The 20,436-nt window shown below is 40.4% G+C and overlaps 1 protein-coding gene across 2 annotated transcripts in view; it reads right to left on the reverse strand.

The window, feature by feature from the left end:
- The window catches only part of LOC126480954 (endoplasmic reticulum mannosyl-oligosaccharide 1,2-alpha-mannosidase), a 113,162-nt gene that overhangs the window by 68,824 nt on the left and 23,902 nt on the right, over positions 1–20,436 (reverse strand). For both annotated transcript variants that reach the window (XM_050104381.1, XM_050104382.1), the window contains exon 4: positions 18,447–18,632. In XM_050104381.1, coding sequence (XP_049960338.1) covers positions 18,447–18,632 — 186 coding nt within the window. The remainder of the gene's footprint in view (positions 1–18,446; positions 18,633–20,436) is intronic.

The following is a 20,436-nucleotide window of genomic DNA, read 5'->3' on the forward strand; positions in this document are numbered from 1 at the left end:
TGTTGAATACCCCATTGAAAGGATGAAGATTTGCATTGATATACGAGATAAAAGAAAATTCGCAGATGGCATTTTACACAACCCAGCAAGAGGCATACCAAGACTGCTTCTGGAAGTGGAAATGGCATTGGGAGTGGTGTATCAATTATGGAGGAGAGTATTTCGAAGGAGACTATGCACAATAAGTAAAAGAAAAATTTTGTGGGCAACATACCGTAATTTTTTGAGCAGATGTCATATGTCCAATTATATAGGTCAAGGGGAGCATCCACGGGGATTAAAAAAATGAAAGTATGGGGAAAAGTAAGTACATTTCAACAAATGCCGATAACACTACTGCATTTATAGTTACATGACACTGTCTATTTCTGATACAAGGTACAATTGTATCCATGTTTATTAAGATGAAACTGTTTCGTGTCTTATAAGTGGAAAGATTTTACAACTGAGGATAATTGTTCCAAATACAACAGTAATATTTACATGAATTTTTTCAACATAAATTTGTGACGTAATGTACATGATCAAAGATGTGAACCCTCTTTTCCTTTTATTTTGTTGTATAGCATAGTTTCTCAAAAAAGAATTTAAAAATTTAATGTGTTATAAAATATGTGCTAAGTACAAGATAAAAACTATTTTGAAGTTATGTGATTCACAAAATTGATTTTGATGTCTGATATGCTCAACCATGAGCCAAGGTAGTCATAGAGTAAGGAGGTTCCTAAGACGCAACATATAAAAAACTTCTGTTCCTGAAGTATGTAGAATGAGTAGACCTCAGAATCTGCATATAAGTTTTTGTAAACTACATAATCACTAATACTCTTTCATATTATAGGATAAAAATGCAATAATTTGTACAAGATGTCCTCACTGCCATTTGATGATCAGCTTAGGTCTAAAATTAGCAATGAAAAATAAATTATTGTTTCAAAGCAGTGTGAAAAACTGTATCTTTCATACCCACAGATATTTGTAAATTTCTTTCAGGCAGTGAGATAACATACACAGATTATTTTTGTGACTAACAACTGCAGAGAAGAAGATAAAATTTGTGTCAACGTTTGAAGATTTATTTAAATGTTTGAATAGTTCAAGATATTGAATAAATGCTTCAAGGGGGTTCTTGCACATCATATTAGTGAATCTTAAACTTTCAGTGGCTTCCTCTGTCGTCACTGACAGGAGATTACATTTCAGTATACCATTAGGTACATTAGTTGGCCAAATTACAGTTTCTCATGGAGACGTCATGAAGTCACAGAATTTACGTATGCTACCGGAGATTATGTTGTTGTCCATGACTGAAGAGCATTGCTCATTTCTTTAGTCAATGGATGACACAACTGATTTCTCTGTTGCTTTTCAGCATCAAGCACTTGTTTCCAAGCACCACTAAGTGTGTAGCCACCGTCACACATTGTGATCTCAGTGGTTTCTTCGATAATCAAATCTCAGTAAGTATACACATGGGATAATATTCCTGTTTTGTAAAAGACAATTGTTTGTTCACAATACTGTGTTCAGCAACAGCACATTCATCAATATCACAATATTTAAATGGTGTTTGCTTTTGTGTGACATTCTGAAATCGTTCGTACTGACTGAGAAATGTAACTGCTATCCCATTCACAAGGTGTTTTAAAATTCCAGGAACACTGAGATCAAGTCTGTCTTTTATTAGGCACATCTCTCTAATTTTCTTCAGCGGTTGGAAAATGGAATGAATACTACGTCCATCCAACATTTTGCCTATTTTATTTCTCATGGCTCTAATGACATGGAGGAATTCTATGAGCTGCTCATCTTTTGATCATTGAGTATCTCAGTGTTTTTCTTTCTTAGATATGGCTAACTTAATATCTCAACCATTATAGCCATTCTTTTGGGACATATTTCTTATCAGATATTGCCCCCCATGAAGCATGGGCATTGCTATTGGTGGGGTAGCTTGCGTGCCTTGGTGATACAGAAACCTGTACCGTAGGTGTAACCACAATGGGGGGTATCTGTAGAGAAGCCACACAAATTTAAGGTTCGTGAAGAGGGGCACAGCAGCCTTTTCAGTAGCTGCTGTGGTAAAAGTCTAGATGATTGACTGATCTGGCCTTGTAACATTAGCCTAAACGGCCTTGCTGTGCTGGTACTGCGAACGGCTGACAGCAAGGGGAAACTACAGCCCTAATTTTTCCTGAGGGCATGCAGCTTTACTGTATGGTTAAATGATGGCATCCTCTTGGGCAAAAAATCCCAGAGATAAAATAGCCCCTCATTTGGATCTCCAGGTGGGGACTACTCAGGAAGATGTCATTATCAGGAGAAACAAAACTGGCATTCTACAGATCGGAGCATGGAATGTTCAATCCCTTAATCAGGCATGTATGTTAGCAAATTTAATAAGTGAGAGAGATAAGTTGAATTTACATATAGTGGGAATCAGTGAAGTTCGGTGGCAGCAGGAACAGGACTTCAGGTCAAGTGTATACAGGGTTATAAAAACAAAATCATGGGTAATGCAGGAGTGGGTTTAATAATCAATAAGAAAAAGAATCAATGTAAGCTACTATGAACAGCGTAGCGAACACACTATTGGAGCTAAGATAGACCGCAGTAGTAAAAGCTTATATACCAGCCAATTCCACACATGATAAAGAAATCTAAGGAATGTAAGATGACACACAAGAAATTATTTGGATATTTAAGAGAGACGAAAATCTGTGATGGGGGACTGGAATTTGACAGACAGAAAAGGAAGAGAAGCAAAAATAATAGGTGATTATGGACTGGGGGAAAAGAATGAAAGAGGAAGCCACCTGGTAGAATTTTGCCAGAGCATAATTTAATCATTGCTAACACATGGTTTAAGAACCGTGAAACAAGAGACCCAGAGACACTAGAAAGTTTTAGTGTGATTATATAATGGTAAGACAGAGATTTCAGAACCAGATTTTAAATTGTAAGACATTTCCAGTGGCATATGTGCATTCTGACCACAATTTATTGGTTATGAACTGTAGATTAAAACCAAAGAAATTGCAAAAAGGTAGGAACTTGAATACGCTGAAAGAACCAGAAGTTGTTGAGAGTTTCACAGGGAGCACTAGCCAACAGTTGAGTAGAACAGGGGAAATGAGAACAGTAGAAGCCAAATGGGTAGCTTTAAGATACGAAATAATTACAGCAGCAGAGGATCAAATAGGTAAAAATACAAGGCCTAATAGAGACTCTTGGATAACACAAAAGGTATTGAATTTAATTGTTGAAAGAATAAAATATAAAAATGCTGCAAATAAAGCAGGCAAAAGGGAATAAGAACGTCTAAAAATGAGATTGACAGAAAATGCAAAATGGCTATGCAGGAATGGCTAGGGACAAATGTAAACCAAATGAAAACCAGTCCTACACAAAGAAGGGAAAGTTGAAAGGTGAAAATAGCATACAAAGGGTCTTTACATGGGAGATGGACTTGAAGGAAATTGTATAGAAGTGGAAGAGGACATATATGAAGATGAGATGGGAGAATTGATACAGCGAGAAGAATTTGACAATCCACTGAAAGACCTAAGTTGAAACAAGGTCCCAGTAGTAGATCACATTCTGCCAGAACTATTGATAGCCTTGGGAGAGCTAGCCCTGATGAAACTCTCCATCTGGCATGCAAGATGTACGAGACAGGCGAAATATCCTCAGACTTCAATAACAATATAAAAATTCTAGTTCCAAAGAGGGAAGGTGCTGGCAGGTGTGAATATTACCAAACTATCAGTTCAATAAGTCATGGTTGCAAAATACTAACACAAACTCTTTACAGAATGATTGAAAAACTTATAGAAGACAACCTTGGGGGAGATCAGTTTGGATTTCAGAGAAATGTAGATACATGCGAGGCAATACTGACCCTACAACTTTCTTAGAAGACAGGTTAAGGAAAGGCAAACCAATGTTTTTATAGCATTTGTAGACTTTGAGAAAGCTTTTGCCAATGTTGAATGGAACACTGTTTTTGAAATTCTGAAGGTAGCAGGGTTAAAATACAGGGAGCAAAAGCCCATTTATAACTTGTGCAGACTCCTGTCAGCAGTTGTAAAAGTCATGGGGCATGAAAGGGAAGTAGTGGTTGAGAAGGGAGTGTGAGACATGGCTGTAGCCTATCCCCGATGTTATTCACTGGCCAAGAAGTAAAGGAAACCAAAGAAAAATTTGGAGTAGGAATTAAAGTCAAGGGAGAAGAAATAAAAAGTTTGAGGTTTGCTGAAGACACTGTAATTCTGTCAGAGACAACAAATGACTTGGAAGAGCATTTGAATGGAACTGACAGTCTCTTAAAACGAAAATATAAGATGAACATAAAAAAAGGATAATGGAATGTAGTCAAATTAAAATCAGGTGACTGCTGAGGGAATTAGATTAGCAAATGACACACATAAAGTAGTAGAAAAGTTTGCTATTTGGGCAACAAAATAAATTATGATGGTCGAAGTAGAGGGGATGTAGAATGTAGACTGGCGATGGCAAGAAAAGCATTTCTGAAGAAGAGAAATTTGTTAACATGACTTAAATGTTAGGAAGTCTTTTCTGAAGATATTTGTCTTGGGTGTAACCATGTATGGATGTGAGATATGGATGGTAAATAGTTCAGACAAGAAGAGAACAGAAGCTTTTGAAATGTGGTGCTACAGAAGAATGTTGCAGATTAGGTGGATAGATGATGTAACTAATAAGGAGATACTTAATAGAATTGGGAAGACAAGAAATTTGTGGTACAACTTGACTAAAAGAAGTGATCGGTTGATAGGACACATTCCAAGACAGCAAGGGATCACCAATTTGGTACTGGAGAGGAGTGTGGCAGGTAAAAATTGTAGAGAGAGACCAAGAGACGAATACCGTAATCAGATTCACAAGGATGTAGGCTGCAGTGGTTATTTGGAGATGAAGAGAATCACACAGGGTACAGTAGTGAGGAGAGCTGTATCAAACCAGTCTTCAGACTGAAGACAACAACATCAGATATTTTATCTTGGAATCCAGGTGTTCCTTGTCACAGATAGTTCTTAGCTCTGCGTATAAGTGTCCTGAAAACTTCTTTCTTATGGAGTGGATGATGAAAGATTTATGCAGCGATATACTGGGGGTACAGGTTACCTTCTGATAAACAGAGTGCCTTAGCCACTTTGCTCATTTCGCCACATGGAATCTTAGCTCTTTACCTGTTCATTGACCATATGAATAGTATGTGCTCTAATATCAAGTTCACTGCTGAGATGGAGCGAGAATTATAATTAACATTTTTAGATGTTCTATTTGAAAAAATATCAGATGGGCAGCTAGGGCACTCTGTTTACTGAAAGCCAACACACACTGACCTATATTTCTGTGCACAAAGCTCTCATCATCCAGCCCACAAGAAAGCAGTTTTGAATACATTGACGCACAGAGCTAAAAGTGTGACAAGGAACACTTCCAATTCTGAAATTACATATTTAAGAAAGATATTCTACAAAAACTGTTATTGTGATTGACACATTAAGCTAGAAACACACAGAGATACTCCTCCAGAAGATTATCAGCCAGTAGCATTCCTTCTTTTCTTTAGAGCTATGACCAATAAAATGGGCAGAATCCTAAACAGACACAGTACTTGCCCCATTTTCCAACCACTCAAGAAAATTAGAGAGATGCTGCACCCAGTAAAAGACAGCCTTGATTTCAGTATTCTTGGAATTTATAATTTGGTTGGTCAATATGAACAATTTCAGAATGCTGCACAGAGTACCAATACGATATTAAATATTAAAATTTCTACAAATCTGCCGTAGCTGAATACACCCTCATGAACAAACATACTATTTCTTCTTCTGTAGTGGTCAATCCAAGGATTGGTTTGCAACAGCTACAATGGCAGCTTGTCTCCATTCTGTGCGTCTTTCAGCTTTTCTCTTCATTTCTTTATAGGTGTTACATCCCACATCTTTCACGATTTGATCCATGTACCTCAGTCGTGATCTTCCTCTTGGTCTTTTTCCCTCGACATATCCCTCTATGATTGTGTTCAGGAGTCCTTTATGTCTTAATAGATGGCCTGTAAATTGCACTCTTCTTTTAACAATGAAACTCCAGAAGCTTCTCTTCTCACCTGCTCTTTCCAGAACCACTTCGTTTGTGACCTTGTCGATCCACTTTATTTTGAGCATACTATTATGTCTCATAAAATAAGAATATTATCTCGTACATCTACCAAAAGGGATTGCTTATCCAACAACCCATTGAGATCAGAATGTGTAACAACAATTTTAATTGAGACAGTGGCTACATCCTTAGTGGCGCATAGAAATGGGTGCTTGATGCTGAAGGACGACAGAGAAATCAATTGAGTCATCCATCTAACAAAATCAGCATTGTTACCGAAGTTCTTCAGTCACGGACAGTGATAATTTCTAGTAGCATATGGAAGTTCCGTGACATCTCCATGATACAATTTACCCAACTAGATTACCTAATGGCGTACTGAAATATAATCTCTGGATGATGATGGACGAAGTTGTTGAAAGTTCGAGATTCACAAATCTGACACAGCAAGAACTATACAAAGTATTTACTCATGAATGTTACCATGAAAAACAACAATTTGAAGCTATTAATCATAAATATAGATAGTTCTTCCTTCTTTTCCTTGTGCCTTTGTCCTGCATCAGCTTAGGGTCAATGTGGCTGTTACAGATTTGGCCTGGTTAATTTAAAGGGTGGCCAGATGCCCTTCCTATCACCACTCCTTTAACCCCTAGGACAGAATACGTGTACCCGAACAGTTTGCATGGTCTGTTACTTGTATGAAAGTGACCAAAGTATTCTAAATGTTTGCGAATCATTGAACTGAGGTAGAACTTGGGTACCTGACCGACATTTACTCAGTGGGATGTGGAAAACCACCGAGAAACCACATCGAGGCTGGTTGACAAACCAGCATTCATTGTTAATCCAGCAGGTGGATTCAATCCGAGCCAGCACACCTTCCCACTCTGGCGGCAGCACTAATGCGCATGGCTAATGGTTAACGGGACGTGTGAACAGATATTTAATAATAAAAGTAATGACATACAAAAAGTATGAGGACTGTGTTTGACATTTTTACATAAGTGTTGGGAGGTGTGTGTGTGTGTGTGTGTGTGTGGGGGGGGGGGGGGGGGGCGGGGATTATTGGTACAAATTGTTTTATTGTTTCTCAAACTATTTTCACTTTAAAATTTCTGCACTTCTGAATATGTCAACCAATTCAGGAAACAGTTAACAGTTTTTCTACTCTGATGTTGGTAACTCAAAAACATGGTTTTCAAAGGATCCAACAGTTTTTTAGGGGTAATGAAAATCACTCCCCATGCATTTTTTAATGTACAGGAGCAAGAATTTGTATTTTAGTGATAAATCAAGTGCAATGAGAAATTAATTCAATTTTTCTCAGTCAAATAATCAGTACAAAATACAGTTATTTTCTGTCTGTGGGTTACTATTATTTTTTAAATTACACAGTGACCTGTTACAGGTAGTGTCCCTTATCTTCAGATCGTATGTTGTAGTTACAGTGTACACTATTGATAATGAAACTTGGAACTATCAGTTCATCTTTCTTTAAAGTTCTTCACAAATGATTAAATTTTGTTAGTTTTAACAATGTAGGACAAGACAGATTGCTACTTACCATAAAGATGACATGTTAAGCTGCAGACAGGCACAATTAAAAGACAGTTAATAAAGCTTTCGACCACAGCCTTCATCAGCGAAAGAGAAACTCACACCATTCATACACACAAGCAAGCACACCTCATGCATACATGACCGCCAACTCCAGCATCTCGAGACAGAACACAACTATCACGTGGGACGCAAGTAGCAATCTTCAAGGGCATGGAAGGGGAAGGGAGATTAGTATAAGGTGAGGAAAAAGATGAACGCTGTCCGGTGAAATGTGCAAGGACTAGACTGCTAACAGGTGCAACGTCAGGAGTCGTGGGGCAGGGAAGTGGGGGAAAAAGGAGAGTAGTGGGGAAAGATGGGTGGATTCATTGGCAGAGGACTGCAAATAAACAGGGTGGAAACAAGAATGGGGAAGAGATGATATGGGGTAGAAACTGTTGGATGGAGGGTGTGGGGAGGCATGTTACTGTAGGCTAATGATGGGACAATAAAGGGAGTTGAGAATGTGTTTTACGGATAACTCCCATATGTGCAGTTCAGGAAAGCTGGTGGTGGAGGGAAGGATCCAGATGGCCATGCCATGGGTTGGTCTACTTTGATCTTGCTGACAATATGGTGGTGGAATTTCATCCTGGTGGACAGCTGGTTGGTAGTCATACCACTATAAAAAGGTGTGAAATGGTTGCAGCAGAGCTGGTAAATGACTTGCCTGCAGGGTGTCATAGGGGTGAGCAGGGAAATGGATTCAGGGAAGAGGTTCTGGGGAGGGGCTAAGGCTTTAAGCAGGGACTGGAGATTGTGTTGGATTTCTGGGATGGGATACTCCGGCAGAGTTTATAGATGGAGGAGTCAGATAACTGGCACAGGCCTTCTGCCAGGTAGTCACTGCGATACATAACAACAGCGGTGCAATCTTTGCCTGCAGGGTCTGAATCAGAGGCTGAGACGGTTCTGCGACCGTGTGGGCTGCAGATTCCTCGACTTGCACCATAGGGTGGTGGGGTTTCGGGTTCCGCTGGATAGGTCAGGAGTCCACTACACGCAACAAGTGGCTACACGGGTAGCAGGGGTTGTGTGGCGTGGGCTGGGCGGTTTTTTAGGTTAGATGGCCTTGGGCAAGTACAGAAAGGGCAACAGCCTCAACGGGTGCGGGGCAAAGTCAGGACATGCGGGGACCAAGCAGCAATCGGAATTGTAATTGTCAACTGTCGAAGCTGCGTTGGTAAAGTACCAGAACTTCAAGCGCTGATAGAAAGCACCGAAGCTGAAATCATTATAGGTACAGAAAGCTGGCTTAAGCCAGAGATAAATTCTGCCTAAATTTTTACAAAGGTACAGACGGTGTTTAGAAAGGATAGATTGCATGCAACTGGTGGTGGAGTGTTCGTCGCTGTTAGTAGTAGTTTATCCTGTAGTGAAGTAGAAGTGGATAGTTCCTGTGAATTATTATGGGTGGAGGCTACACTCAACAACCGAGCTAGGTTGATAATTGGCTCCTTTTACCGACCTCCCGACTCAGCAGCATTAGTGGCAGAACAACTGAGGGAAAATTTGGAATACATTTCACATAAATTTTCTCAGCATGTTATAGTCTTAGGTGGAGATTTCAATTTACCAGATATAGACTGGGACACTCAGATGTTTAGGACGGGTGGTAGGGACAGAGCATCGAGTGACATTATACTGAGTGCACTATCCGAAAATTACCTCGAGCAGTTAAACAGAGAACCGACTCGTGGAGATAACATCTTGGACCTACTGATAACAAACAGACCCAAACTTTTCGACTCTTTAAGTGCAGAACAGGGAATCAGTGATCATAAGGCCGTTGCAGCATCCCTGAATATGGAAGTTAATAGGAATATAAAAAAAGGGAGGAAGGTTTATCTGTTTAGCAAGAGTAATAGAAGGCAGATTTCAGACTACCTAACAGATCAAAACGAAAATTTCTGTTCCGACACTGACAATGTTGAGTGTTTATGGAAAAAGTTCAAGGCAATCGTAAAATGCGTTTTAGACAGGTACGTGCCAGTAAAACTGTGAGGGACGAGAAAAACCCACCGTGGTACAACAACAAAGTTAGGAAACTACTGCGAAAGCAAAGAGAGCTTCACTCCAAGTTTAAATGCAACCAAAACCTCTCAGACAAACAGAAGCTAAACGATGTCAAAGTTAGCGTAAGGAGGGCTATGCGTGAGGCGTTCAGTGAATTTGAAAGTAAAATTCTATGTACCGACTTGACAGAAAATCCTAGGAAGTTATGGTCTTACGTTAAATCAGTAAGTGGCTCGAAACAGCATATCCAGACACTCCGGGATGATGATGGCATTGAAACAGAGGATGACACGCGTAAAGCTGAAATACTAAACACCTTTTTCCAAAGCTGTTTCACAGAGGAAGACCGCACTGCAATTCCTTCTCTAAATCCTCGCACAAACGAAAAAATGGCTGACATCGAAATAAGTGTCCAAGGAATAGAAAAGCAACTGGAATCACTCAATAGAGGAAAGTCCACTGGACCTGACGGGATACCAATTCGATTCTACACAGAGTACGAGAAAGAACTTGCCCCCCTTCTAACAGCCGTGTACCGCAAGCCTCTAGAGGAACGGAGGGTTCCAAATGATTGGAAAAGAGCACAGGTAGTCCCAGTCTTCAAGAAGGGTCGTCGAGCAGTTGCGCAAAACTATAGACCTATATCTCTGACGTCGATCTGTTGTAGAATTTTAGAACATGTTTTTTGCTCGAGTATCATGTCGTTTCTGGAAACCCAGAATCTACTATGTAGGAATCAACATGGATTCCGGAAACAGCGATCGTGTGAGACCCAACTCGCTTTATTTGTTCATGAGACCCAGAAAATATTAGATACAGGCTCCCAGGTAGATGCTATTTTTCTTGACTTCCGGAAGACGTTCGATACAGTTCCGCACTGTCACCTGATAAACAAAGTAAGAGCCTACGGAATATCAGACCAGCTGTGTGGCTGGATTGAAGAGTTTTTAGCAAACAGAACACAGCATGTTGTTATCAATGGAGAGACGTCTACAGACGTTAAAGTAACCTTTGGCGTGCCACAGGGGAGTGTTATGGGACCATTGCTTTTCACAATATATATAAATGACCTAGTAGATAGTGTCGGAAGTTCCATGCAGCTTTTCGCGGATGATGCTGTAGTATACAGAGAAGTTGCAGCATTAGAAAATTGTAGCGAAATGCAGGAAGATCTGCAGCGGATAGGCACTTGGTGCAGGGAGTGGCAACTGTCCCTTAACATAGACAAATGTAACGTATTGCAAATACATAGAAAGAAGGATCCTTTATTGTATGATTATATGATAGCGGAACAAACACTGGTAGCAGTTACTTCTGTAAAATATCTGGGAGTATGCGTGCGGAACGATTTGAAGTGGAATGATCATATAAAATTAATTGTTGGTAAGGCGGGTACCAGGTTGAGATTCATTGGGAGAGTGCTTAGAAAATGTAATCCATCAACAAAGGAAGTGGCTTACAAAACTCTCGTTCGACCTATACTTGAGTATTGCTCATCAGTGTGGGATCCGTACCAGATCGGTTTGACGGAGGAGATAGAGAAGATCCAAAGAAGAGCGGCGCGTTTCGTCACAGGGTTATTCGGTAACCGTCATAGCGTTACGGAGATGTTTAATAAACTCAAGTGGCAGACTCTGCAAGAGAGGCGCTCTGCATCGCGGTGTAGATTGCTCGCCAGGTTTCAAGAGGGTGCGTTTCTGGATGAGGTATCGAATATATTGCTTCCTCCTAGTTATACCTCCCGAGGAGATGACGAATGTAAAATTAGAGAGATTAGAGCGCGCACCGAGGCTTTCAGACAGTCGTTCTTCCCGCGAACCATACGCGACTGGAACAGGAAAGGGAGGTAATGACAGTGGCACGTAAAATGCCCTCCGCCACACACCTTTGGGTGGCTTGCGGAGTATAAATGTAGATGTAGTACGATTCAGGATTTGTTTTGAGGTTATGTGTGGCTATTCTCTTTTCTACAAAATGTTGGTTTTCTGAGGAAGGTCCTTGAGGAAGGATAGGGAGGCTATGTTGGTGATACGGAATTCCTGGAAGGTGACTAGCAGGTGATTAGGTGGGAGTGGGAAGGAGGATCATAACTGGATGGTGGGATGGTGGTATGAACTGGAAGAGGCATTTTTCAACGTTGGAATTAGGGTGATTTTGGTTGGAGGGATTGGTGACAGAGAAGTGCTTCCGTTGCAGGCATCAGGAGAAAAAGAATAAGTCTTTGACAATTCTAGCATAGTTAAATCTAGGTGTAAAGCTAAAGGTGAGGCCTTTGGATAAAACTGAAACTTCTATGGGTCTGAGGGTTAACAACAGCATTACGGAAATGTTTTGGTTCTGGATTTTGTACGGAGTCGGTATGGAGTTTGAGGGAATGTGGCAAGTTGAAAAGATCAGCAAGGGAAAGTTTATCTGCTATGAGGGGTGGAGGAGGAGGAACACTTTGGGTACAATTGGGGTTTGATAGTGGTGCCCTGAGGTGAAAGCAGAATGTCAGCAGGTTGATAACTTATGGAGGTTGTGTCTGAAATGGTCCTCAAGGTATTGGAGCACAAGGGATGCAGTTTCACAGATGTGATGCAATGAGTAAGGATTGCTCAGTGGTAGTATCTTGCAGAGGGAGTAGAGGTGGTTCTGGGATGTCTGTGCCATGGAGATGTTTCTTTGCAGTACCTGGTTTGTGAGGGCCACAGATTAGTGGAATCTGAAAAGATGTAAGTCACTGTAAAAGGAGGGGTGGGATCCCGAGATAGGAATCTTTATGGTTAGGCTGTTTGGGGGAATTCCATGGTTTAGGTAGCATCTGAGAAACAGGATGGGTCGGGCCATTCCAAAAGTCCAAAACAACCACCAATCCCTGCTGAAAGACTTAGGCCCTTCCCAGAACCTCTTGACTGAATCCATTTCCCTCTTCACCTCTACAACACCCTGCACACCCACCTTCTATATGCTCCCCAAAATTCACAAACCCAACAATCCTGGACACCCCATTGTGGATGGTTACTGTGCACCCAATGAAAGAATTTTGGCCCTCATTGACCAACATCTCAAATCAATTGCCCACAATGTAGCCTCCCACATCAAAGACACCAACCACTTCCTCCACTAACAATCCACCTTCCCCCACTCCTCTACCTCCTGGATCCCTACTTGTCACTGTTGATGCTACCTCCCTACACCAACATCCCTCATGCTCAGGGTCTTACTGCTTTCCCCAACATCCTTCAGACTCCAAAACCACTACCTCTTTCCTCATACACCTTATTTGCTTTATCCTAACCCACAAATACTTCTCCTTTGTAGGGAAGGTATGTAAAAAAAAATCCCTGGCACAACCGTGGGCACTGCATGGCATCCTCCTGTGCCAACCTTTTCATGGGCCATCTAGAGACCTTCTTTGCCTACTGAAATACCAAACCCCTAGTCTGGTTCAGGTTCAGTGATGATATCTTCATTCCTTCACAACCTCAACACTTTTTCTCTAATCCACTTCACATAGTCCTCCTCAATCCAACATGTCACCTTCCTACATGTTGACCTCCTGCTCTCTGATGGCACCAACCACACCTCTGTCCACATTAAACCCACCAACAGTACCTGCATTTTGACACCTGTCATCCCTTTTACACCAAAAAATCCCTCTCATACAGTGTATCTACAGTGACAAGGACACCCTTGCTCAATATGCTGAGGGTCTCACCAAGGCCTTCACAGACAAGCATTGTCCCCCAGACATAGTCTGTAAACAGATCTCGTATGCCATTTCTCTTCACATCTCCAATCCATCTGCCACCTCTAGGGACCAGCCACAAAGGAGAGTCCCCTTAATCACATAGTACCACTGGAACAACTGAACCGCATCCTTCGCCGGGGCTTTGATTACCTATCATGCTCTGAAAAGAGGGACATCCTACCTGAGATACTTCTCACCCCTCCTAAAGCAGTGTTCCGTTGCCTACCCAACCTCCACAACATCCTAGTCCATCCCTATGCCACTCTCAAGCCCAACTCCTGGCCACAAGGATTGTATCCCTGTAGAAGACCCAAGTGCAAGACCTGCTCTATCCACCCACCCAGCATTTCCTGTTCCAGTTGTGCCACAGGTTTATCATACCCCATCAGCGACCGGGCCACTTGCGAAAGCAGCCATGTCATTTACCAGCTCTGCTACAACCATTTCACAGCTTTTTATATTGGTATGACAACCAACCAGCTGTACACCAGGATGAACAGCTACCGCCAAACTGTGGTCAAGAAGAAAACAGGCCACTCACTGGCACAACATGCACCTGAACATAATATACTTGATTTCAATGGCTGCTTCACTACCTGATGCATCTGGATTCTTTCCTACACCATCAGATTTTCTGCACTGCGCAGATGGGCATTATTCTAACAACACATTCTCGTCTTCCGTAATTATCCCAGCCTCAACCTACGATACATTACTGCCCCCACACCCTCCAACCAATAATTTCAACCCCTTTGTCCTATTATCTCCTCCCTCTTCTCATTTCCCACCCTGTTTATTTGCTGTCCTCTGCCAATGCACTCACCCATCTTTCCCCAGTCTTCTCCTTTTCCCCCCAGCTCTCTGCCCCATAACCTTCTGATGCTGTGCTTGTTGGCATTCTAGTTCCTGCACACTCCACCAGACAGCATTTGTCTCTCTACCCAGCCACACAGTACTATTCCTTCCCCTTCCCCTTCAGATTGCTGCTTGCATCCCACGTGATAACTGCATTCTGGCCCTGAAATTCTGCAGCTGGTAGTTGTGTGTGCATGAGGTCCATTTGCTTACATGTCTCCTTTATGGTAAGTAGGAATCTGTCTTTTCCTACACTGTTGATATTCCTACCTTTTCCTACATTGTTGATAATCCTACCTGGATTTTCCATTGTTTGATTTTGTTAGTTTTAGTTAATCTTTAACATCCAATTAGTTGATTTCTGCTCAGTTTCTGGCTTGCACAAATATATCCGAGCTCTTCATCTCCCATAATGATGTCAATCAAATTTTTTAAAGCATTTCCTTACACAAATTGACACGAGAGGTATTTGGGGTTACAGCAACTTGTGCGGGAGCCATCAGGAACAGATCTTTTTTGAGCTATATTAAATGCACAATTTAATGATTCAACATTCCTAATAATGCCTCTATCTTATGATAAATCACAAGCTGATCCTCTTCATTCAATTTAAACACAGCACTGAAGTTCAAGTGTGTGTGTGTGTGTGTGTGTGTGTGTGTGTGTGTGTGTGTGTGTGTGTGTGGTGGGGGAGGGGACTTAACAACCACGTCTGATTGACTTTGAAGAAAGTCATCACTGATGGAAGTACAACCACAACATCTGCAAACCGATCGTGAACAGTCTTTTATGAAGGTGACTGGTTAAAAACAGTTGGACAAACCAATCCACGGCATTTTTGTTAAAATAAAAATTATCCAACAAAAACTGCAAGTGAAATTTCTATATTTTTAAAAACGTTTTTTTTTTTTTTTGTTACCGGAAATACGGAAGCGTCCGATCCCGCCCGTCTGCTTTGACCCATGACATCACAAATATGGCGGAAACGACCATAAACCACGATTCCAATATGGCGCGTATAAAGTCGGTACGTACACATTATGAGGACGAAAATACATCGAAAAACAAACACACACACACACACACTTTCCACAAAAAGCCTAATGACACCAACGGGACAAGTGTGGGAAATTGGGCGTTTTTGGGTGGGGGCAAATTAAATATAAACAAATTTAGACACTCACCCCCATACAAAACCACACAAAAGTCCCCAAATACCACTACACACAATATCATCTGGAATCAGACACTTCCCTTGACCTATATAGTTCAACAGCAGCTCCCGATCCCATAAATTAGGATCAAACACTTCCCTTGGCCTATATAGCTCAGAAACATCTCCCGATACCAATATCAACTTACACAGCCACACATTGGGATCGAACACTTCCCTTGACCTGCGCACTGTTAATTTTATCTGTCATACCCATTCTTGAACAAAAACAACAACCGATTAATTTTACTAAAATTACCACACGATGTACAACGAACAACACTGAATTAACCTTCACATAAAATCATTAACTCACTGAAACGAATTCCACTACAAACACAGCCGACACTCGAACAATTCTAGATAATGAGCAAAAGCAAACTGAGCCCATTACACCACACAAACGAAAACCCTGAACATACCACCAGAGAGCACAACAAACCACAACACGACGACATCTACAAACATGCCACACTCACAAACCAAACTCCGCGCCGTCATGACGTCACACACGACAACGCCCTTACATCATGGGTCAAAGCCGACGTGTGGGATCGGACGCTTCTGTCGACCCCTTTTACCACTCACTGTAAACAAACTAATCAGTCAATTTCTGAGCTGCCACTGTTTTAACAACAACAACAAATGACAAATTCACATATTTTAAAACAATAGTAACATCATATCTCAAAAGTGGTTGTGTGTACAACTTAAAAGGCGACTTCTTAAGGCGGATAAAGCCTGCCAAGGGTTTAAAAAAAGAAGAAGATCCTATAAAGTTGGTTAAAGCAGCAGAGGTGGAGGTGGGAGAGGGGAATAACACAAAAGGAATCTGGAAAATTGTTTAAGAACATTTGGAACAACACTGTACTTCTACTACTTAACAAGAAAGGAGATAGAAAGAACGAAACTATAGATTCATTAGTTTTTACTCAAGTAATGGAGAAAAAAAAACCAGGATCAATATGTGGTGTATAGCACAAAAAACAATTTTAAAGATGTAATTCACAGATTTTGAGAAAGCTTTGGCTTAGTTTGAGCAAAATCTGTGCCAAGAGCCATCGATAAATGAGGCACCAATTCAATCCATGTTTGTACACTGGAGAATATATACGTAAGTGCTACAGCTTCCATTATACTTCAACACAATAGCAGAGATTCAGAGTTGGAGAATGAGTTAGGCAAATAAGTTCCATACCATTAAAACTATTCTCAGCAGTACTGGAAGAAGTTTTCAAATCCTTAAGCTGGGAATACAAAAAAACATGCACATGGAACTTGTGCCAACCACTTTATTTCAATGGTAACATCTTACTGTTTGTCTCCGAAGCAGATAAATCTGAACAATGTATGGAACTATTCCATACAGAGTATTTGAAAACAGGCTGGAAAATCACTTGTAATAATACTGAAATAAAATGTAATAAACACACAGATAAAAAAAAAAAAAAATAATACAAATAAACCGTGAAATCAGTGACTGGATGGGCAGGAAAAAGAAAACAGGCCTGGAGAGCTCTTGATAACGCAAACAGTGTTTTTAAATGAATATTCCAGTATATCTGCAACAAGAACTATGCAGTTAGTGTTTATTATTGGCTTTGACTGATAACGGCGATACGTGAATAAGATAAATGGTGGCCTCCTTGTGGTTCCCAAGTCGTGCAGCGACCGTAAACCATAAAATTACCAAATATGCAGCAACCAGTGACAAAATCTTGTTTTATTTATTCACTTTTGCTAATCGATTTCAACTGATTAACGGCCATTATCAGTGCTTTCAACCAATATGTGCCCTGAGTAGTAATACTGCCTTAAACAGAGGTCAAACATAAAGTATTACTACTCAGGGCACATATTGGTTGAAAGCATCGATGATGGCTGTTAATCAGTTGAAATCGATTTGCAAAATTGAATAAATAAAACATGATTTTGCGACTGGTTGCTGCATATTAGGTAACTACATGAATAAGAAACATTCAAAAACTGAAGGCAATTCAATGAGCAATGAAGATATTCAAGATGGGCACTGTGAAGTGACAGGAAAACAAACAAGAAGATTATGATATGGACCAAAGCGCACATCATAAAGGAATGTAATGAAAATTAAATGGAGGTGGTTAGGGCCCAAAATATAGAGCATTCTTCTTGAATGACTATCATACACTGAAGCAGCCAAATGTCACTGGAAGAATCCTGTCCCTCTCTAAGCTGCTGAAGGTATAGTTGTCTGAAGTTTGAAGACATGTTACCAATGTATTGTGAGTGAAGGCAATTATTTTTGGAATTAATTGAAACACTTTTTTGCTGTCACAGCTACTTTAATTAAAGTAGTAAATACTACAGTAAAATAATAGGTTTGTATAAAATCTTACAATACCTGAGGCTCTACTGGCTGTTCCTCCATTTAAGTCCTAGTGACTGGTAGCATTTTTAGATGTCAGATGCAGAAAGGTAGATTGCTGCTCACCGTAGAGATAACACATTGAGTTGCAGACTGCAGACAGGCACAATGAAAGACAGTTACATATTAGCTTTTGGCCAAAGCCTTCTGCAGAAAAGAACACACACACACACACACACACACACACACACACACACACACAAAAGCAAGCAAGTAAACCTCACACACAAGACAGTTACCTCCGAGAGCTCAGAATGAAATGCTGGTCCGAGCTGCTGGAGATGGCTGTCGTGAATGTGAGATGTGCTTGCTTATGTGACTGAATACGTTTCCTTTTCTGAAGAAGGCTTTTGCTGACAGCTAATGTGCAAGTGTCTTTTCATTGTGCCTGTCTGCAACTCAACACGCACGCACACATACACACTTGGTAACTCATTAAACTAAAAATTATGTGTTAGAAAAATTTATTTTCAGTAAACCTGTGCAATTACCTTCTTTCAGACCCATGATATACATTGTGTCCAGCCCATCAACAATGGTCAGACCCAAATAAAACCAATCATGGAATGCTCCTGTTATTGGTCTGAGATGATCATGACCCCATGCAAATCTTTTGTAGCCATTCCAAGCATGTTTAAATGCTGCTATTACAGCCAACTGTCTCTCATTTGATGGTTCTGTAAAAATGGAGTGGTGTTAAAATTCTGACAGTACTATACAAATTCTTTCATTTGTTGGAATGGGTGAATGCATACTACAGCACTTTTTTAGGAGTTATACTGACACCACATCCAGAGATATCGATGAATAGTCAATTTGGTTATGCAGGGAATAGATGGGGTTAAGATTTGTAAAGGGAGGCAAAGGCACGATTATCGTAAGCAGGTTCGAGAGGATGTAGGTCACACTTGTAATGCAGAGGTGAAGAAGCTTGCACAGGATAGACTAACATGGAGAGCTGCATCAAACTAAGTCTTTACACTACAGACAACAACCACCACTAAGTTAAACAGTAAAAAGACGAAAAATTGCTGAAATGATACCTTTAGGCCGAGTGAAATGTCAATTCATTCATTTACAACAACTGAAATTATACATAATAAATCAACAGTGTGCAGAAAATATTTATTTAAAATGTTTGTATCCTCTGAAGAAAGAATTAGAGCAGCCTATAACTAGAGCACACAAACAAAAAGTTGGGAAATTTTTAAATAATATGGTAGGATGTGTCTTCTATCATGAAGAAAGGGTGCAGTCATCAGTAAATATGGTATCAGTTTTGTGTAGCTACATTGTAAACTACTACTCCACTGTACTGTCTAGCATATACTGTCTGGCATATACTGTTAGGATCATAAGATAGAAGCATATCACACTGTCAAAATGGGAAGTTGTATGTTATGTGAGGCGTGTTTCAAAAGCAATAGCCAGTTGGGAATAAAAAGACTATAAAAGAAGCAGTTTACAACTTTACTACCAGAGCGACATGCAGTTTCACTCTTTCTATACTGAGTCAATTATTTTTGATACACTTCTGATACTGTGGAACAATGTATTAAAATGTCCTCTGCATAGGGCCCACCCCTTGCCATATTTTCCGTGCAAAATATATTTTAACTTCTGGTTTTGGTGAATTTCAAGGAGAACACTAAATGGATTTCTGTTTGAACACCATAACTGTGCTAGGAAGCCATGATGTCAGAGCAAAGTTTCTCTTTATTTCTTCTGTAACAGTCAAAATATTTCCAAAAACTAACTATTCAATTCAATGCTGCTGGAAAAAAAACCATTGCTAATATCAGCTGTGGAGCAATGATTTCTGGCACTTTTTCACTAACACAATCATCACAGTCTTTTGCCTCAACACTAGACCTGCCACTCATTATGGATAGTCATAATACCCTACCTAAATTCACTGCACTGTTGCCTCACTTTTTTCTGTACTTGTGGCTGAAGGACAACGGAAAACTCCGCTGCGTTGTGATCACTGATAATAACTCACTATGTTCAGATATGTTCATTTTTGCAGCAATTTCAAATTGCTGTCAAAGATATACTCACATCAGAACAAGAAACTTCGGTTATTTATGTACAGAGGCTCTTTACTTGCTGCTGCACAGACTGACTACTGTAGTCTGCCATATCAGCTACCCCCTGCTGACCATTCCTTTCAGGGTGTACCTAATATATCCCCAGAATATACAGTGCCCACAGTAACTTACTGTTCCAAAACTGCCAAACCGAATGTTTTACTTTATGAAAAGATGCACACTCATAGTGGACACAGAAACACGTATTTCCAAATTTTTAACATAAAATGGTTAGGAGAGAACTGTTCAATACTGCTTTAATTGGGGCTTCTAAAAACTTTGCTCCTACAAAACACTGTGTAATACTTCTTGTACTTATCCAAACATGTTTCAACATGTATGTGCTACCTTCGATGTGCCTCAATTTATTTCTATAAAAATACACAAAATT

Source organism: Schistocerca serialis, chromosome 5 (assembly GCF_023864345.2).
Source record: "Schistocerca serialis cubense isolate TAMUIC-IGC-003099 chromosome 5, iqSchSeri2.2, whole genome shotgun sequence".
In the NCBI taxonomy this organism is placed as follows: Eukaryota; Metazoa; Arthropoda; class Insecta; order Orthoptera; family Acrididae; genus Schistocerca; species Schistocerca serialis.